This window comes from Symsagittifera roscoffensis, chromosome 4 (assembly GCF_963678635.1).
Source record: "Symsagittifera roscoffensis chromosome 4, txSymRosc1.1, whole genome shotgun sequence".
Lineage (NCBI taxonomy): Eukaryota > Metazoa > Xenacoelomorpha > Acoela > Convolutidae > Symsagittifera > Symsagittifera roscoffensis.
The window spans coordinates 21,434,022-21,456,001 of record NC_087065.1 but is presented as its reverse complement, the minus strand read 5'-3'; the positions used below and the strand labels follow the sequence as shown (position 1 = coordinate 21,456,001).

Genomic DNA, 21,980 nt, shown 5'->3' with positions numbered 1-21,980 from the left:
TAGTGATTGAGCTGTTATGTTAGGTGGATTTAATGGGTAGGGATGTTGGGTAATATTATTTAACTTAACTGTGATTTCAAACTTTAATTGTAAACTGTTTTGTTGGAGTATTTGAATATTGTGATCACGGATATCGTTGTGAATATCTTGGCGATATTGTAATCTATTAAGTGCCCAGTTATGAAGGCGGTTACTTTCTTGATGTTGTCCAAATAGTGGTGGAGGTGCTGTAAATGTATTCCAATCTAGTCTTAAAGGAATATTTATTGATGATTGTTCTCGATATCTGGCGTCGAGATTATTTGGAAAATTTAAGTTAAAGGGTGGTGGTGAAAACTGGCTTATTGATGGTGTTGATGGTAGTGATAATGTTTCTGGTAGTGATGAGGATGTTGTTGTATCCGTAGAAATATCTATGGGGTCATTGACTAAATTTGGTTCACCTTGTGTAAATGAATGTGTAGTCCAATATGGGAATCGTGATGTTTGGTTTGGGGGGTTAAAGGGATTTTCACGTATTTGTTCAGATGTTGGTGTTGAACCTAAGTAATCTGATGGTAGGCTTGAGGTGCTACGTTGTGAAAGAAGCGTAGGGGTTTCTGGTAATATACCAATGGGGTTTTCTGGAGTGTTTTGTGATGGGGATTGAGGTATATCAAAATGAACTCGGGGAGTTTGAAAATTTCTGTTTCGTCGAGGATGTATAATTTGTCTATTTATTTCGACTGTATTTTGGTTTTGACTAGAATTTTTTATTCTACTTAGTTCTTGTGGTAGTGTTGGATATAGGTTATATGTTGGTTCGCTTAAAGGTGCTTGTCGTTGAACTGGTTCTAGTGGTTCTGATAAACGAGCATGTCGTTCTCCAAAAGTGTATGGATTGTCTTGAAAAGAAATTCGTGTAGATGTTTGAGGATTTTGAGTAGTTGAAGGTGGTGTTTGGTTATCTTGGGATGATGTCGGTGAAGACTGATTCTGTGACTGTTGGGTAGCAATTTTTGATGGTTTTTTGAATTATTACTTTAGTGAGAAATTTTGTGTTTATTATAATATTCTTCTAAAAAAAGAATTAGAAGGACTGTTGCTAGGGCAAATGTGAGGATTGCTTTCTTTATACATTTACAGATGGTCAAAATGAGGGATGATAAGAATGCTATGAAAATTACAAACAATAAAAAAATATCGGTTCTACTGAAAATTGTTCGTATCATTTAGACAAGTTGTATAAATCGTACCTGTGGATATAATCAAGGGTTTTGGAAAGTTGGAGGAATAGTTCGAGAATAGTGTAGAAAATTAAAAAAAGGTTACAAAAAATGATTAGGATTATTAGAAAAGATTCAAGTATATCAAAAAGAAATATTATAAAGGTTTCAAGTATTGTAAAAAAATGTTTAAGATTTATGAGTATTTGAGTAACTGATTGAGAGAAGAGCATTTAAGAAATGATCTCTTGGTCGAATATTTTTTGCTGTTTGAGGCGATTTTCTAGTGTGGTCGGATTATTTATTAGTTTTTTGACAAGTGGGTTGAGTTTTGTAAAAAATTGTTGGGGGCAATTTTTATGGTGACTGGGAGGTCGTCTTTTTCTTTATTTTTGTTTGTCAAATGATCCGGGGTATGGTGAGATTTTTATACTTTAGGCTAATTAAAATGTTCATTTTGTTACTTTAGGCTAAGTTAACAAATTTGCTTTGGGGGTATTCGTGGTCTGAGTTGGGGAAATATTGTTGATCTTTGGGTTATTAGATAAGGGAGGGGTACGGTATTATGGTGATATTTATTTTAGTTGTCAAGTTGGAGTGGTTTGCTTATTTTTGACCTGGAGGTCGTAAAGTTATAGTTATAGATGTGCCTGGAGTTCTATATGATTCGTCTAATTAGTCTTAGTTTGAGTTAGAGAAAGTGACGGATTGGATGAATCCTATTGGTCTATTTTGAACTAGAATTATTACGTACTTGTCAGCATGTTATTTTGAAAAATGTAAATGAAAAATGTTTCGAAGGTTTCAAGATAGTGAAGTATAATGTTGAAATTACTTTTGAAATTCTACTTTCTTTAAAATTTTAGATTGGGGGATGAATATTTTATAGTTTTTACGTGGTTGATTTCGGAGTCTTGTTGTTTTTCTATTTTCTGATTTGTCGATTTGTTCTTGGGGTATTATTTGTTCGGTCATTTTTCTATTTTTTCTTTGTTTTGGAGAGTCTTTATGGTTTTGTGTATTGTTTTTGGTGGCGATTGGTTTTGTGTTTAATGTTATATAAATGACATAGTGTGATAATTTCATTATTTATGAATTCTGTACCGTTGTCTGTAACTAAAATTTCTGGTAGTCCGAATTTTGCTATCCAGTGTTCATAGAGTGTTGTGTAAGCGTAATAAGCGTTACAATGTGGTACTGGGTTAAGTGCTACATAATGTGTAAATGCGTCAACAATTACCATAATGTAGGAGTTTCCTTCTGATGAGGGTGAAATTGGTCCTTTGGTATCAAATGAGATACGATGGTTAAAGTACAAGCTTTGTCCTTTAAAATCTTGTTTTTGTGCTATTTGTTTTTGATTTGGGTAAGGTTTATTTAGTTGACATACTATACAGTCATTGCATAGTACTTTTATCCAAATTGGTGCATTTGGGAAATAAAAGTTTTGTATAAAATTTGAATATATTTTTTCTGATCCAGAATGTCCTTTAATATTTTGTGTATGTGAAATATTAAAAGCTATAAGAATCATACTTAAAGGGAGACAGGGGACTGTAGATTCATTCAGGTTATACTCTAAAAGGTCTGTATTTTCGTTAATTGTTGTGTTGTTAAATTTGCGAAAGTATCGGAGGAGTGTTTTGTTTCCTAGAATGGTTGAATCTGCTTTGATAGGTTTAGTTTTATATTTGTGCCATGATTTCAGTTGTCGAATTACTGGGTCAAGGTTTTGATATTGTTTCAGTGTTGAAACTGTAATCATTTCTGTTGGGGGGAGAAAAATGTTTTCGATTTCTAATTTAGATAAGGGTATTGTATCAAGTGGGTCGTGAAGGTCAAAAACTTGATTTATTGTGTATTTTGAATCATTTGTTTGTGGTCCTGATAAATTTATTTTATCAGTTAAATCTTCTTTTTCAATTAGTGGAAAATGGTCTTTCTTAGGTGGGTGTTGTTTTGTTCGTTTTTGTTGGGTGTTATTTTTTATCCATTGAGAATATGGGATTGGTTTGAAAGTTGATGTTCCAAGTAGATCAACTTCATAATGATTATTTTGACAATCTAAATAAAGTGGGAAATGTTGTAAACTATTTATTTGTGATTGTTCAATATCAGTTTTTACTGCATATTTGCATTCCAATCGGGGTGATGTTTCGTTTTCTGCAAGGTAGAATTTTATGTTTTTGGGTATTTCAACTGTTGTTTTTCGTGTGAGTAATTCAGGTGGTGTATTTCGACTTAAGGTGTCTGGTAATGCAAGATTTTTTCCTGCAGTCCAAACTATATGTAAGTTTGGAAATTTCATTAGAATTAGTTGAAATCTGTAAACTCGGTGGTTTGGGTTAGATTTTTGTGTAAAGAGAAAGATGATTGGTTTATGGTCTGTGAATAGAACTGTTGGATGTTTTGATCCAAGTATCAGAAATTCATATTCTGTCAGTGTATATATTATGGCTGTACATTGTCTCATTAGAGTTGAGAGTCGTAGCTCTGCTTGAGTGAATAATCGAGAATTTGCTGATATGAGGTTCATTTTATTTGTACCATTATGTGATTGTAATAGTGCTGCACCGATGCCAAAGTTCGAAGCATCGCACATTGCATAAAATGGTTGATTTGAATCTGGAATTGTGTTTGAAATTTGTTCAGTTAAAAGTTTCTTTATTTCTTCAAATTGTGTTTGATGTTCTGTGTTCCATTCAAAATTATTTTGTTGTCTAAGGATGTTATAAAATGGTCGTAGATATAATTGCATTTTATAAACATATTTACTTAAAAAGTTTAACATTCCAAGGAATTCTTGGATTTTCTTTTTATTTGTTGGTGGTTGAAGTTTTTGAATAGCGTCAATGCGTGATTTCAATGGAGTGATTGTTTTTCTTTCTATATTATGTCCTAAGAATTTAACTCTTGTCAAAAAGAAGTGTGATTTATCGGGGGCGGCCTTCAGATTTTCGTTCTGAAGTATTTGGTGATATTTTTCTAAAACATTGAACATCTCGTCTTTTGTTTGTGATTGCATAAAAACATCGTCTAAATAGGTGATTGCGTTTTTCTTGAGTATCAGTGGTCTAAAAATTTTGCTCATAAAAGCTGAAAATGCTGCTGGTCCTATGGATATTCCATAGAATAAGCGGTTGAATTCGTATTGTTGGTTTCCGATAACAAATTGTGTTAAACGTCGTGATTGTTCATCTAGTGGCATTTGATTGTATGCACTATTCATATCGGCGGTTGTAAAGTATTTGCCGTTTATTTTTGTTAAAATAACTTGTATTGGTTCAATGGGCCAATTACATTTTGATTCATCTATAAGTGAATTGAGGTATCTAGCGTCGAGAACGATTTTTAATGATTCTCCTTTAGCTAGAATGATAACGGGGTTGATGAATGTGTTCCCTTTTGGTTGTTCTTCTTTATTAACTGGTGATATAATGTTGTATTGTTCTAGAATATCGAGTAATCTGTTCACTTTATCATGTAAGTGAATTGGTACTTTACTTGCTCTCTGTTTTTTGAAAACTGCGTCTGGTTTTAACGGGAGATGTAGTGATGAACTGATTTTTCCAACATCGAATTTTGATGTTGCATAGACTGATGAATATTTAATTAGCTGTTTGGCTAACTTTTCAAATTCGTCTTGTGTTATTTGTGAATGTTGGAAATTAAACATTGTTAAAAATTTTTGTTGGTGCTCTGTGTAGTTACTTATGTTGAATGTAGGTTTGAAATATGGAGTTTTTGTGAAATAATCCGTATTTCTGTTTTCGTTACTTATTATATTATTTATAGATAATTCTTCATTAAGAATTGTAGATTGGCAAATATCTAGTAATTGGAGTATATTATTTACGCGATAGGCTTTTTCGTGTATTGGTGATATTGTAGCGTTGGTTTCACAATATCCTAAAAGTCCTAAAGGTAATGTTACTTGGTAAGGTGTGTTGTTATAGACATGTAAGGAAATGATATCTGAATTCGAATTTTTCAAATATTTTATGGATGAGATTGTGATTTTGAAAAATTTGTGAATAGGTTTGAATTCAAATTCTGACATATAAAATTTTTGTTTGTTTTGTTCTTTATCATATTGGTGAACTTGTTTGATTGAAAAATTATAGATATTTCCTGATAGTGGTTTCAAGTGTTTTCTTTGTTGGTTAAATATCGGGTAGAATTTTGAAAAGAATGGTGGTTGTTTATTTAATCTTTGAAAAAATGTTAAGGATGTTTCTTTTGTTTTTGTATATTTATCTTTGATTAATATTTTACTATTTAGTATGTTAATTGTTGGTATATACTTCGAAATAAATGGTATTCCAATGATATTATATTTAATATCAGTGATATGGAATATTTGTTTAAATGGCTTATTTAAAATTTTGCTTTGTTCCATTGTTCTGGTGGGGAGGAGAAATAATTGGATTTTTCCGTAGTTTATCAATGTTGATCCTTGTGCTGTTGCTAATTTACTGGAGGTTTCAAGAGGTGTTAACTTTGGGTGTAAAGTTTTTATTTCATTCCATGTGGGGATGTTTATTATGTTTGATTCTGCTCCTGAATCAATTAAAAAATCTATTTCAAGGTCTGGTGGTTGAAATTCTTTATTTCTTGGGCTTTCTAAGAGAAATGGTATTGTCCAAATTTTTTCTTTGGGTTGTTCTTTTTGTATATTTTGATAAATGTGGTTTGTATTCAAGCATTTTGTTTTGGTATTTTTATTGGTTTGATTTGTAGTGTTAATCTCATTTGTTTCTTGCGTCGTTGGTGTGGAATTTATGGGTGTAGTGTAATAATTTTGAAGAAATTCTGATTGATTTTCATATATGTGTGATGAAAAGGGTTGTTCATATATGACAGATTCATAGTCATTTTCGACTTTTATCATATTGATAGAAAGAGTGTTTTCAGTATCACTTTCTGAATCTGATGATGTACAGTTTATTTGATTGAGTTGTAACGTATCAGTTACTGTGTCATCAATACCTGGAGGGTCTGATGTTGTTTCTGGGTTAGACTGTACTTGATTGATTTGTCTTTGATGTTTAGGTGTACTACTTCTGTGGCGATTATTAGAATTATTATAGTTATTATTATTCCGGTGTGGTGATTGGGAATAATTTCTATAACGATTAGTATAACTTGAGTGTCGATTTTGTGAATTATTTCGCGATCTGTTTTGGTAATTATTGTTTGGTCTGTTATAGTTCGATCTATTATATGAGTTATTCCTTGATTGATTGTTCGGGTAATTCTGGTTTCGGTTGTTTGAATAACTTCTATTTCGATTATAGGAGTAGTTTCTATTCCTATTGTATGATGAATTTCGTGATTGGTTGTTTGGATAGTAGTTATTTCTTGATTGGGAATTAGATCTAGAAACAAATCGTTGTGTATTTGAATTTGATCTGGAGTAGTTATTTCGACTATTTGGTCTATTGTAGTGATTTTGTGATGAATTATTCGTGTTTCTTCGTTCTGGTGATCTTCCTCTATAACTTGAGTTATATGGTGATTGATTTCTTGTATAATTTGTATTGTTCGGGAGTGGTTTTCCTGAACTGTTGTTGCTGTGGACTGTTTTGTTCGGTAGATTTTGATCTTTTTTCATGTATTGATAGAATGATTTATTTGGTTCTTTATATTTTTGAGGTTTATTTTGATTGTCTTGCTGTTTTTGTCTACATTCGGAAATACTATGTCCGTATCGTCGGCAATAATTACACCATTTTTTGAAAGATGGTTTGCCTTTAAAGTTTGGGTTCTTTTCGTAAATATTGAGTATTTCAGTGATTTTTTCAACGAGGTCTGTCTCTGATTCCTGTATATTATTAATATTAGTGGGAGTCGTTTCAATTCTGTTAACGTATTGTAATTTCAGATTTTCCGTTTCTTCTAGTTTCATCGTGATTTCTGCTTGTTCTAATTTGTCTACTAGTTTTCGAAAATCTAAATCGGGTTCGCGAATTGAAGAAGGATGGGATGCTCTCTTTTTTATTGCTATTTTCCTTAATTGTGGTGTTAAGGTCATCATTAAGATTTCTGTCATCTTTGTGTTTTTATAGTCATGTGTATTTAATGAATATGCTTTTCGAACTAGTGTTTCGATTCGTACTGCTATTTGCTTGATGGTTTCGTTTGGTAATCTGCGAATTTCATTACATAAAACTCTTTGTTGTTGTTTGTTTCTTTTGGAGTCAAACATTTTTGAAAATTCCTGTGTAAACCTTTTCCAGTTTGATTTTATTTCTAGAGGTAGTACTGAAAACCATTTTTGGGCTGCGCCATCTAAGGTTGTTTGTATTAACGCTGTGCGTCGATGTATCCAATTTTGATGTAGTGGCGTATTAATTGGTTCAGGTCCAATATTTAAAATCAGGTTTGCTGTTACTGCATTTAAATAATCTTCTACAGAATATTCAGGGTCTGTTCCTGTGAAAACCATTAAAGGTTTGTTTGATGTTATTGATGATCCACCCATAAGGTATGGATTCATTGTCATTTGTAATGATTCTGCTGCATTTGGCATTTGAGAAAAATTTGAAAGTTGGTTTCTTGTTATTTCATGTTGTTGGAGATAATAGGGGAGTGGTATTTCATTTTGCATTTGTGATGCTTGATACGAGTGTGCAGTCATTGGATTTTGTTGTTGAATTGGTTGAAAAGATTGTGTATTAATTAGATTTTGTTGTTGAATTGGTTGTTGATGTTGTGCATCTATTGGTTGTGGAGAAAAATTTCTATGATTTGTACGTGTTTTCTGTATTCCTTGTCTACGATATTCTTGAGTATTTTGTGCAAATATATCTGGTTGTAAGAAATCATCATCTGAGGATAAATAATCCATTTGATAAGATGTCTGTTTTTTATTTTTATTTTGTTGAAAAAATGGGTAATTTTCACTGTGATCCTGTGGAGGATTTGTTTGGAAATTTATTGAATTAGGTTGGGTCATTGGGTTATCCCAATTTCGAGATCTTGTATATTGGTTAAAATTTCTTTGTGGTTGATTATATGTTTTTGATGGATGTGTATAATTATAATTATGGTCTGCAAAGTTGTTTCTAGTGAATGTTTTGCGTGTTTTTGATGGTATTGTCATGGGTCTGTATGTTTGGTAATCCATATGTGAATATTTAGGGGCAACCGAAGGTTTAACGGTTGATTGTAAGGTTACCTGTGTTTGTGAAGGATTTGTATTTCTTGGTGTTGTTAAATTTGGGCGTATTGGTGAAATACTTTGTTGTGTAGTTGTTGTGTGTACAATTTCTTCATTTATGAAGTGTGATGGTGTCTGGATATCTTGTTGAGTAAGATTCCTAGTTCCATTGAGGTTTTCATTGTGTATAACTGTAGAGTTTAAACTATTATTTTGTGTATCGGGCAAAAATGTATTATAGTTTAATGGTGTTGCATCAATGGTTAATGGTATTACTTTTACATAATCTCTTATGTAAGATATCGTACTTATTGCTTGACTTGAGATTGATTGTGGGAAGCTTATAAATGCGGGATGAGACCATTCGGGGTCCCAAACATAATCTGATTGTTCTGTGATAGCGGTATCATCGTTCGAGTTTTGGGGTCTAAAATTTTTTCTTGCTTGTGCAATTAAATCAATATTGTGTGTGAAATAATCTATTATGAACCATGCCAAAATTTTTTGTAGATCGTGTTTTGTATGTTGTGAAACGTCGTCTTTCGTGAAATTTTCTTTAATGATGTTTAAATAACTAGAGAGTAGTGTGATTTCATGTCGTACTCTTAAATGTTTAGATGTTTCTGTCGGTGAGACATTTGTTATTGGGATTTCGTTTTCTAATATCGAAATATAACTATATATTATTGCGAAAACTTCATTGGTGAATATGGAGTTTGCTCTTTGTGAGTTATGATATTGGATGCTTTTTATATATTCTGAAAAAACTTTTGAAAATTCTAAATCAAGATCGTCTGTTTGAATTGTATATTTTCTATTATTATGGTTTGGTGAGGTGAATTCTATGGAGTAGATTCCATACTGTTGTGTTATGTTGCATATATCTTTTAAGTAGTGGTCTATGATTTGTCGTTTGATTTTTACATCTGGGAACTCTGTTTTACATGGACTGATTCCGGGTTCAAATAAATTTACGAGTAAATTTTGACAAAATATGTGTTGTCCTCTATCAGTATCTGCGTCTACTATAAAAGGAAAGATTTCATCATCATCTGGAGTTTCTTCACCTGGAGTGTGCGTTGAGCTCATTTTTTCGTTCGATGACTGTTAATATGTAATTATTAATGTGTCGAATTGGTTGATTCCAATTGTATAAATGTACTGGTTTGTGTTTGTACTGCTTTTTTATTCTTCTTTTTCCTCTTTGTGATGAATTTGAAGTTGTTTCTGAGTCAGAGAAATATAATTGATCGTGAATTGGGCAATTTTTGTCTATTGATTCTTTTAGTTTGTAAAGTTCGTCTAAACTGTTGGTTTCTGATTCTGAAAATGCGTTTCGATTTTTTGAAAATCTTTTTCGTGTTATTTGTCTTTGTTTAGTTATTATTTTTCTCTTTAGTGTTTGTCGTTTTGTTCGAATGTATCCAACTGTTTGTGTATGAGGTGTGATTACAAGGTCGTATTTTTTGTTTTCTATTTCACAATTGTGTAAAACGATTGTTTGTTTATTTCCTAGGTTTTTAAATGACATAAGGTTTAGGATGACGGATGCAAAAGGTTGTTAAATGATTTCTATTTTCCTAAACTGTTAGTTCTTACGATTTTTTGGTTAGCTTAACCTGGGTCTGTTTGTTCAGGGTTGGAGAGAAAAGTATATCGATTCCGAAGAATGATTCTTTACTTTCTCGTGGCTAGTATAAGTTAAGGTGTTAACTTACTTAATCTTACTTAGGGGTAGTGATTGTGTTCAAGGGTTGGAGAATAGTAAATCGATCCACAAGGTTCAGGTATAATTAGAACGCGAGTAGTTCGTTAGATACTATTTTAAACTTACTAAGTCTAAGATTTATCCTGGGTCTGTTAAGAGGGGGGGGGGTCAAGTGAAGGATGAATAACCGAAGTTCTTCACTGTTTATCCTAATTTGAATGATTAGTTTTGTTTAAAAATTTCTATTAGTCTTAGGTCTTTAGAAAGGGTTGGGTAGTGAATCGACGTTTGAGGTCGTTAGACACTAATTAAGTGGGTGGGGGAGAACAAAGTTGTTCTGTTTGATCCAAGGATAAGCCTTGATGATCAAATTTGAAATTTAATTAAGTAGAAAATGATTTAAGATCCAAGGATAAGCCTTGATGATCTGGTTTTAAAATTAAGTGAATTTAAGTTTTAATAAATTTTTAAATTTGTGTAAAGGAAAGATTTAGTGTTTTGATGATATTAGTGGATTTATGATTGCTGTTATGTTTTAGGTGATGGAGCTGGAACAACAGGATGATTTATGATTATTAACCATTTATTGTCATGCTACTAATTTTTATTTTTATTTTCCAATAAATATTTTTCAAACATGTTTTGTATATTACTGCAGAGTTTTAGGAAAACGATCTTAGATCTTTTTATCAATCGTTATTGTATATTAATAATTTTGTTTAGCGCCTGAAATGATTTTGAAGATTAACTTCAAGGTTTTATGTTTGCAAATGAAAATCTAAATTCATTGCAAGTAGTATTCGAAATATAAAAGTTTGTTCTGGCTTTTGCCGAACTATCATATAACTATACGGCAAGTTTCTACTTTGTCGTATGTCGTCTTTGGTTCGAGGTCTTCTTCCAATTCCGGGTAGTTCTGTTATGGTTCGGAATATTGGCTCTGATCTATTGAGTCGTAGAGACATTTCGATTAAATTATTGTCGTATAACATTTTTTAAATGTTTTTGTCTAATTTCTAATCTATTTTGGTTAATTCTAAGCTATTAAGGTCTTGTTCGAGACTTATGGTCGCACCAGATGAGTTAGGACCGATGTGGTTAACTCATAGAGTAATTTCGGATAGGGTACACCGTCTGCTCGTCACGCTATCTTATTTTCGGCCGGATAGATTCGTGCAACTTCTTAGTCTAATACCGATCCTAATCTTACTCTTATACTATCTAGTCTCAGGTTGTTTAACTAGTCTCTGCTAGGCTCAATAGATCTAGGGTATACTGGTTTATTGCGGTTGCTGAAGTGCTCGGGAGAGTCCAACTAATTTCTAAGTTAAATTCAAATCTCTCTGGTGCTGAAATTACAAGTAACTTCAGCACTTACAAATAAGTGGGTTGTTAGTTTGATGGATCATGATTGGTTAATATTAAATACTTTACATTGGTAAAACATTTAATTTATCCAATCATAAAATGTAGTTTAGATCAGGTTCCAATAGTGCCAAATAAAATTGAAACTCCTCAAGCTAAGCTACTTTCTGTTTTCCGTGTCAGCTGCGCATCAATGTCATCCATGCAGTGCAGCCATCCAACGTAAGCGAAGAGAGAGTGCGCTTCTTCAACAGTGACTTCACCTATGAGCCCCAGTTCACATACGCCCACCCATGTCCCCCCGAAGTGCTGGATAAGTACTCTGAGCCATGCACTAAGTATATCGAAATAGTAAGTATAAACAAAACAGTGTCGTCCCATAAATCGTTTCAATTTTCAAATTGAAAAAGAAAGTTTTTACTTTGCTGTCGTTGATATGTTTTTAAATCATAATAAACTTGACATAAATCAATGGTCTAGCGAAGCAAGAAAAAATGCTTTTGTTGGTTTTAAGAACTGTGTCTGAACAAATGGTATGATAACAATTACCAGCGGATTTAAGGGGATGCCCATCCCCCTCAGGGATTCGACCCTCTGCCGACCCAAAGGGCCCCCTTTATACTAATTAGAGATATCCATTTTTGGCTGACAGACCCTAAAATTTTTCTAACTATTTACTAATTTTTTCACGAAAGGCCTAAAAACGCCTTTTTGCCTGTTTTTTTTTCAAAATTTTGCCTGCGAATTTTTTAATGAAAATCCGCCCCACTCCGCTCGCGAAAATCCGAGATACGCCGCTGGTAAAAATGACGTATGGCTTGCTGGATTAACTAATATAACATATAGAACGGTCTCATACAAACATTTTACAAATTCATTTATCATAGGGTGAGAAGATCCTCACGCACCTGCTGAAAAGCTACGGAAGCTACGATAACTTCGACCAGCAGAGTCTAGGAGAGCAGATGAGCAGATATGAGATCCTATCCTACGTGGACACCTACTGTTCACGCGAGGGTATCCGACCCCACGACATCATGATCAACATATCCACTGACTTGCTAAGCACTGCATCTATGGGCAAAATGAATAATTACGGGGTGCTGAGTCTCAAATTGGGCAATATTTACACGGGAACAATCGAGGGTAAAACAATTTGTTAATTGAAAGACAGTAAAATGAGTGTAAACTGACAACGTGAAAAGTTGTCAATAACAGATCGCTTTTCAAGTTATTGTGTTATCTTTGTTGTTCCATCATTGTTACAATTTCTGTTTTCTCTAATTTTTTGTAGGCAAATACGACAAAAACCTCACTTATATGGAATGTTTGCCGGCAAAAAACAGTATAAACTTAGGCAAAACACCATTTCAGAAGTAAAAATCAGACCATTGAAGCTCAGGTTACGAGGAATTTCTGATGGTCAGTTTGTTTACCGATCACTAAGTGAATACCATTAAATAAACAATTTTTGTTAAAAAATCTTGACCACTTCAAGAAACTAGGAGAAAACCGAGCTGGCCTACATTTCGTTTTTAATTGAACTTCTCTAAACCATCAGTGTCCTGCTATTTCCGACGAACAATTTCACAATGAAAGCTGAGATGAATCAGTTCTCGACAAATTTTCAGAGCAAAAAGGACACCATCCATCGAATTTTTAATTGGTTTTCGATGATTTTCAATAAGATCACCGATCCATTCAACATCGACTGGCTGATAAAAAAATTTTTACAAAAAGTACAGTCAGCGAAAAAAGAAATCATTCAGATCAAGGATGGAACTTTTAATTGAAACAGATCGTACCGGCAGGAGAGCTTGATTTGTAGCCGGAGCGGTGTTTTCTGGCATTAGCGGTTTCGGCTCTGGAGCCGTCATGGGAGATTCGGAAAGCTGCGGGATGATGGGGGTTTTTGGCTTCTGCCAACACCGAGCATGTTCCAATGCTTACAACATCGAATTGCTAGAAGAGTATTCAACGGCAATCACAGACTTAGTCTCTGAAATCGAGTTGTCATTAAAATGAAGTCATTTGCCATATCTTTTAAACTAGCTGAAAACAAATTGGCGTAACAACAGAAAATTGAAACTCTAGAACATTATTCATGCCCAGTTTGAGGCAGTACATAGTAACTTTCATTGACTCAGAGTCTGCACATAAACTTTATTCGCAAATTTACTACTCAATTTCAATGGCGCCACTGCTGCGTCACTTCGTTGTCATCCATGCACACAATGAGCTAGAAGTCTGCTCTGGGTGCGTTCAAAACAAATATATCAAATTTCCTCGCTCCTAGACCAGAGACTACACTTTCTCGTGCCTCAAAAATGTTTGTTGGCATTAACCGATGCAGTGTATAGAAGTCAGAAAAGAGAGGGCCATCGCCTGAGATTAGCAATTTTACCAAGCGATGTGCACTCTTATGAAGATACAAAGCTGCTTCGCGACATCACGGTTGTTGACGACAGTTTGCTACTATGCTTGGTGATCCCATACGTATCAAGCAAAATATTATTTTAGACAAACCGAGCCCATGTGGTACTGATTCTACAGCCAGATCCGACTGAAGGTGTAAAATGGGTCACCGAAGGCCCTTCCTTGCAATTTTGGAGATTTCGATAGAAACGACAGTTTTGATGGAAGAAAAAATCTAAAATTTCTCGGCACAACAACATCCCGAACATGTCATCAACCAATGGAGACACATCTTGGACTGCCTTCATACCTTGCTAGATTGTACTTCTTTTCGACGATTACGGCTCTAAATGTATGCGCGGCGAAAAAATTTCTCTTACCAACACGAGAGAAGGCATCGAACATGGACTATGGAGTCTGACTCATAACCTCAGTCAGCTCGGCTTTTTCATTAGAGAGTAGACTTAAGACGTAGCCAACATAATGAAAAGACAGAAGCAAGTAGGCTGCAATAAATGTTTGATAACATAAATCTGTGCGATACAAATTTTGAACATTGTATTTTCTAATTTCCCCCCGTTTCTGGTTTAATATAATTCAAAAAAGAACAGTGATATAGGTTTGATATCAGTTTTTGGGTCAACCGTATAATCCCTCACCGTAAGTGACTTACAGTACAATGCCCTCCCCAAGCATGTATTAATTTCAAAAAAAGTTATTCTGTATAACATATGCAATTCATACAAACGTGCAATTAAGACTGACTTCTATATTTTTTTATTATGCTGGTAATTGTACAAATTAATGTTTTAATTCATTTTTGATTAGTAATACGGTTCATTTTGAACGAATCTAAACTATACTCAAACTTAGCTTATGGAAAATCCGTATTTTCTTTTCCTTAAACCGATGGTGTGTGTGTGTGTGGGGGGGGGGGGGGAATGGGGGTCGAATTGTATGATTGATCCCAGTTTCTAGTTCAATCAAAGATACTGTTTCTTCGATTTCGATTGTCGCAGGTACATCTTTGTCAATGTTAATCTATAATCACCCTTCATGTCCGGTTGTCTTTTTCTTTTCAATGTTCAAACCCGATTCTAACTTCAGGAGTCCTTAGACACGAACTGGGCACTCATTATATGCGCAGATTCAACAACAACCTGCAACCCTGGAAGAACGACCTTGACCGAGCTAAGTTCCGTATGTCGCCCATGAACCCTACAGAAGAGGGTTTGGCCAGTATCCATTCGGTCATCATGAGACCCCAGCCGATGTTGTTCAAGATAGCTCTGCTTTATTATACCGTAGTGATGGCTTCTATGATGTCATTTAGTGAGCTGTTCAAGTGGCTGGGTTCGTTTATTAAAAACCCACATCGCAGGTGGGAGTTCTGTATGCGGGCTAAAAGAGGGCAGCAGGATACTTCTAAACCAGGCGAGTATTTTTTTTAACTCAGCGTCTGGAGCGGAAATCAAGTTTCAAAATTCTTTCATTATATAGACGCTTCAGTTGCTGGCTATTCTCATGCGCAATGGAACGAATGCGCAAAAAAATTTCAACCAATCAACGTCCTTCGCGCATGAGGGATTTCCCCGTTTCAGTTTCTCTTCACTTCTGCTTGTGTATGCGAAGCTTATTTTCGGCTCTGATTTCCAAAAAAAAACTTATTTATAGGTTCTCCCGTGATTAATGATATAGATCATAGTTTCTTAAAGCTAAGCTTAGGCAAAACCTTAAAGCGTCCAACGAAGTTTCCTAGTGGATGACCAGAATAATATTTGATGCAAAATACAATCAAAGGTTTCAGATTGAATCGAATTTCAATGGTGTGCTTTTTGTCGAATTGTTTTTTCCTAATGACTTGTAATTTGTAGGTTGCTTCGTAAAGGATCAAGTGTACCTGACAGGTGCAATCAGCATACTCAAACATAGGAAAGCGATAGACTTCAAAGCACTCATCCAGTTAGGCAAAGTAGCATTCGAAGATGTGAACAGACTCAAGAAACTAGCAAATAAGGACCAGGTAGAATTTGCTGTTCACCCCTTTATTATTATATCAAAATTAATGTAAGTTCTCTCTGCATTGAACTACTGTAAGTCAGTGTCAGCATAACAAAGTTCGTAACATGAATAAGTCTCAAATAATTAAATTTCGCCGCACACATTTTTTCAGTGTCAGCATAACACAGTTCGTAACATGAAAAAGTTTTAAATGGTCAAAATTCGCCGCAAACATGTTTTCAGTGTCAGCATAACACAGTTCGTAACATGAAAAAGTTTTAAATGTTCAAAATTCGCCGCAAACATAAGTTTTTAATTTTCGTGAGTGGTTGCATTTCGTAATTTTTTTTATTTTGTCCATTCCGTTTCTGTTATCATAAGTTCGTATTTCTTGAGGTGTTCATTGTGCCCTCATTCATGCACGACAAGGAAGAGTACATGAAAAGACTGGAGTACGTAATGCTCAAAAACGGACTGAAAGACTCTGACTTCCAACTCATCAAAGAAGCAGATCCAAACTCCGCCCACGAGAAAGAACGAACTCGATATGATATGTAAAAGATCATTTTTGTGTGAATCCATAGAAATGAACTTCCCGTCATTCAATTTTAAAGGGGATGGGCTTGCGATTCTATCAGCCGCGCCGATGATTATCAAATCGCGTCAGAATTTCCCAGATATTTCACCATTAATATATAAGTTAAATGAAAACTTTTATGAAATTTTTGTTTGATTTGTAATTTATTTGGAGATAAATATATTTTGAAGTTTAAAAAAGTTAATTATGTCAGTCTATCAAAAGCAAAAGGTATCATTCATGCTAGATAAAAAAGTAACAAACACCGAAGATAAACTGCAGTATGTAATTTACATTAAATTTTCAAAGAATAAATTATACGTGACTATAATATAAGTCAGGGATCCAGTCAAAGATCAGCTGCCATCTTTCAAACTTGAAGGTGCTCACATGCAGCATGAATTACAATGCTGACTTGCCCTGTACCATAGCAACTGTGGCCTTCTGACACAATAGAATGCCCTTGTGGAGGAAGTTGGATATGTCCGCACAACCGCCTTAAACACAATGTTGTAATCATACACATGTTGTAGTCATGCGTTAGTACAGTGTGGTCTCTCTGGCAGATTTTTCAGACTTGTCTGAAAAGGTCAAATTTTGTCAGATTTTTGAGTACATGTCAGATTTTTTGAACCACTAGATTCAGCACATGGGGAATTACTATTCGAAGTTAGAGAAAAGTCTGGGTATGTTTTTCAGAGTTAATTAGATTGCCTTTAAATGCCTAAAAAACATTTAACTCTCTTAGACATTAAAACTTTTTTGTACCTTGAAATTCCACAGCCAGGCAATATTAAAATTCAAAAACGAGACATTTTTTTATTTTTCGTCCCCCCTTTGGTACTTTTTAAGCAATCCATTTTTGGCCGACTGACTAGAATTTTCCTAAGCGACCGACTCTGGTCAACATTTTTTGGTCAACGATTTTTTTCAGCGATTTTTTGGTCAACATTTTTCAAAAAGTTCTCAAAAACGCCTTTTTTGGACTATTTTTCTGCGGCGCAGAAAATTTGGCCAAAACAGGGACTAAACCGTGCTTAGGGAGAGCTGGGAAAATCAATTTGGTTGACCTAAAAAAAGGTCGACAAAATGTTCGATAATTTTTTGAAAATCCCCCCCCCCCCCCCACTTCGAGAAAACCCTAGATCCGCCCCTGTGTGTTTTAATTACTTATCAGAAAAACATGTGATAGCGTTTTGATAATTGAAATCATGATTTAGTTTGCTGTTAGACAAATTTCAAGGAGAGTTACTGAGTTTCGTCATTGAAAGTGGTACAAGTCGCAGAGGACGCCTATGCAAAAGATTGGTTGCGTCGAATCTGCGTGTTGTATACTCAAGCGCAATTTTGTTTTCCTTATTACTAGAAGATTTTTTACCCCAGTTTTTAAGAGTAATGAACGTAGTAAGTACTCTTATATAGTTCTTGATTTTTTTGTGCTTGTTCTCGCTCAATTTTGATTTTATGGAGTTTGACATTTGATTTTTTCAGTTTACTCCCTTTCCTTTGGTAAAAGGAAGGCAAACTTCATCATGAACAGCAGAAATAACAAAGTCACGAAAAACAAGATCGACTTCTAAGTTTTTCACCTATCGATCCAGTTTTCTCAAATTGGGTTGAAGTTATCAAAGAAGGTTCATAAAATGTTCGTGAAATTCAAAGAGGTTTAAGAGCATATATTTTTTCTTTAAGTTGCGGAAGTTTAATTTTTTCAGAAAACCAGTAACCTTGATTCTCTTTCCTTGCTTTCATCTTTCTTTCACAGCTGTCAGTTGGCTATGTTTTAAAGTGTCATTTAGAGAAGACACTATGTGTGTCGAAATAATTTTTTGTTTCTGAAAAAAAGTCTTAATAATTGTGCACAATTAAATTTGATTTGTTTGCGGTTTGTTTTTGAATTTCAATTATTACACTAATGAGCAGCTAGTGTATTTGTGCGAATTTCCTTTTTTCTACCCTAACTTGCAAGCAAAAGTGCATATGGAAATTTCACTGTAGCAATGTAAATTGCCTAGCATCTGTTCTCTGCTTTTTTTTTGGCTAGTGTTAGGTATCAATTAAGCGTCCGTGGCTAAGTGGTTAGTGCGCGAGATTCGCACTAACCACTCAGTGCCACTCTTGCACTAACCATTCAATTTTTAGGTCGCAGTAGGTTCGAAGCCCAGGTGTAGCCAAAGTTTTACTAATTCGAGGCTTATTTCTACTTTTTCTTATTGCACTTTATTTATTGAGATGCTTTTTGTCGTGTTCTGGCTAGTGTGTTAGTGTGTGCTAAGCAAATCTTCGTCTATGTGTAAATCTTTTCTAAAGAAAGGAAATCACGGTATCCAAATACAAAATTTGAAATAGCGCAAAAAATAGTGTTTTTAGTTTCGAAAGTGAACTAAAAGCAGCTTCAGACAAATTGAAAGAAATAAAATGTCAGGTTTCCCAGTGGATTAAAAAAGTTGCTCTTTGATCCAGTTTATGCAATTTTTTTTTACTTTTATCTAACAAAAAAACTATGATAAAGTTTTTGGAGGTTTGAGGTTCAAAGAATTTGAAGATTATAGAAATATTTTTTTTTCAATTGAGGTTCAAAGAATTTGAAGATTATAGAAATATTTTTTCAATTATATCTTTTTTTTAAAATTTGAACTCAAGATATTCCATTTAGATGGTATTAAAAATTTCCGTCAAAACTAAATCATTACATAGTCGAATATTGTCTAACAGCACCAACACGGAGCACACATTTTCCACCATTTTCTTAACAACTGGAACAAAAATCCGACGATAGCTCTTGTAACACGAGGGGTTCGAATGGTTCTGTGTTTTGTTATGGTGCATGATATAGTAGTAGAGGTTATAACCCCTACCCTAAAACCATGCCCCTTAAGAAAGGAGAGAACTACAGAAGAAACAGGACCTGACTGACCTATGCATGCTGAGAATGGGAGACAGATGACGTAGAAGAAGCAGAGGAAGAAGGCGAGGGGCCAGAAGAGGATGAGGAGGAGGATGAACCAGATCACTGTCCAGATCACGTTACCCATTGCTATTCAAATACCCACACTTGTACTTCAGTGATAGAAACAGATCCGAGAGAAAGGAAAACACTATTCAAAGGCAAGTCACGTAGGAAGTAAACTCTGGGAAGGTGGAACTTGGAGCCTGAATTATTATTTCCGCTGGCTGAATCAAGCAATGGTACAAGAGTGTCTAGGTTACCCCGATTGCTTTAAGCGTATGAAGAGAAATGAAAAATTAGTTCAGTTTGGTGGGTTTGGTATTTGTTGATAATGTAAGCAGAGCGAAATGTTGGAATAAACAAGGTGGCAAATATCGCTAGGAGAATAGAACTAGGTGGCATGCATTGCAGAGGGTTTGCAAAACAAGCTGAAATCTTTTGTCAATTTGTCTAGCAAACATGCGTGAATTGCAAATGAATGAGTATTTTGAAACATCATCAACGTGTTTGGATCTGGTGAAATTCTTTGGCGCGGATCCACAAAATTTTCTCACATTATTATTATCATATTTTTCTTCGACAGTTTCATAATACAAAAAAAAACACTATTTTTCTCGAAAAATTCTCAAGATAAAGAGTGCGTTGTGGCATTTTTTAAAACTTTCCCTTCATATTTCACGTTTTTTTTGTCAAGGCGTGCCTCTTTTTCAAAATCTGTAAGCATTGCAGCCTATTACAACAAGAAGGGCATACGACTAAGCATTTACGAGCGCTATAGCCTCAAAACCGCACCGGCTCACGACAATTGCGCTATCTGGCATAACCAGTCGAAAATCCCATCATGAATAATCAGTCGGTACATTTTTTGACCATTCTTAAACAGCAGATTTCTTAAGTTTTCAGAAGTTTATTGTGCTAATTGCCCAACTGTCTTCAAAGCTGCATCCAGTCTCTCCTGGCAATTTTCAATTGTCAAAAATAAACATAATATTAAATCTTATCGTCAATGGCATTAACACAACCACAGTTTGAACGTACGTAGCACTCAGCTGACTCTGACCAAGTCCAAAACAAAATCAAACAACGAATACCGGTTGCTGTACAAGTAGCAACAAAATTCCAAAATGATAAAGATACTTGAATTGATAAAAAATTAAATATTTAAAAACTTTTCTTGCAAATCGAAAAGCAATTAAAAATTAATTTTAGCACTTTTGATGTCTAAATTTCCTATTAACTTTTTCTAGAAAAAAATCATAAAAAATTTGTTCAGGAGTGAAATCATTACAAGAACGGATTACAAAAGAAAAATTCTTTTACAAAAACATGTCTTGAAAAAGCGCCATAAACTAGATTAATCCTGTTTTCAGGCGTCTCAGAGCGAGAATTAAAGCCTTGTAGATAGGGGAAATAAAAACGTGCTCGCAAAAGATGAAAGGGGATAAGTCTTATCGTTAGCAGAATCAAAATGACCAGAATCAAAAACTTCTTTGAAAAATGTTGTCGAAAGTTAATGAAGGACGTAAGTTCAGATTGAATATAGTTTAACTACAAAACAGCTTAATTATCAGGTCACTATTAGCTTGAATATAATTATCTAAAAATTGATGGTTGAAGTTGTTTAGTTACTTGTTATGAAAACTTTTAATTATTTCTGTAAGTTTAGGGAACAAAAAAGCAAAGAGTTGAGGAGGACACTAGTTATAGCAGCAACCGAGTGCTTTGATGCAAATTTTGCGTGTATTGCTACAGCTCTCGTTATTTTTCTCTTAGTTAGAAAATTTTTGTTGCTTCTTCTGCAATTCCTTTTTTGTAAAATTTTGGATTGGTATTCACTCCGTTTTGTTTTGCATAAAGTTTTAAGCTCTTCTTTTATCTCTAATTAACTTCTGTGGTTTTCGATGTGTTATATTTCATCTATAACTATTCCAAGATAATTGAAATTTTGAGTTCTTCTAATGTCTGTCCATTTATTGTTGTATCTTAAGAGAGTTTAACAGTTTATTTATATCAAAAACCATAAGCTTAGTTTTTGTGTGTTAAGTGTTAGTTTTTTGCTTGCTAACCAAACATTATTTGCGTTTTAGATTTTTTGATTATCTGCTTTCGAACTTTTTGATAACAGGGTTGTTGTGACAGTAGTCATCAGCATATACTAATATGTTACTACCTTGTTGAGTACTATTGCTTTTTTTCTGTCATTCATTTGAAAGATGAATAGAAGTGGGCCCGAGAGGAGATCCCTGAGGGACACCAAAATTTATTCCTTCAAGTTTTGATTTTTTCTCGAGATTTATACATTTTGTTTTCTGTTTGCTGATTACGTTTTCATTAAATTGAAATAATGCCCCATAAAACCAAGTGACTGACAATTAACGTTTTAGCTCCATGAGTATACTTTGGGTTAACATGGGATGATCTTTCCAGAGAAACCTAATTTCCGCAATCAGGGTAACAAAATTATCGATAGTGCCACATTTTGATCTAAACCTGATTTGATTTTGATTAAACGCATTAACTTTGTCCAAAACTGTCCTTACCCCTGTTAGAGATGAGCTCTTCAAAAAATTGATGATAAAAAATTGGTCTGAAATAGT

General features: G+C 34.2%; 1 protein-coding gene and 1 long non-coding RNA gene across 2 annotated transcripts in view; one reads left to right on the top strand and one right to left on the bottom strand.

The window, feature by feature from the left end:
- LOC134843547 (uncharacterized) overlaps positions 1-16,562 on the top strand; it is a 39,770-nt gene extending 23,208 nt beyond the window's left edge. The window contains exons 7-11 of the mRNA XM_063859657.1: positions 11,624-11,791; positions 12,328-12,586; positions 14,963-15,289; positions 15,730-15,878; positions 16,253-16,562. Of these exons, the coding sequence (XP_063715727.1) occupies positions 11,624-11,791; positions 12,328-12,586; positions 14,963-15,289; positions 15,730-15,878; positions 16,253-16,414 (1,065 nt within the window). The 3' untranslated portion in view covers positions 16,415-16,562. The remainder of the gene's footprint in view (positions 1-11,623; positions 11,792-12,327; positions 12,587-14,962; positions 15,290-15,729; positions 15,879-16,252) is intronic.
- Positions 16,563-16,616: 54 nt separating this feature from the next.
- Positions 16,617-19,791, bottom strand: LOC134843548 (uncharacterized). Its single transcript, XR_010162601.1, has 2 exons — positions 19,351-19,791; positions 16,617-16,930 (listed from the first exon to the last, which is right to left on the bottom strand). It is a non-coding gene; the product is annotated as an uncharacterized LOC134843548 (long non-coding RNA).
- Positions 19,792-21,980: the final 2,189 nt, after the last annotated feature.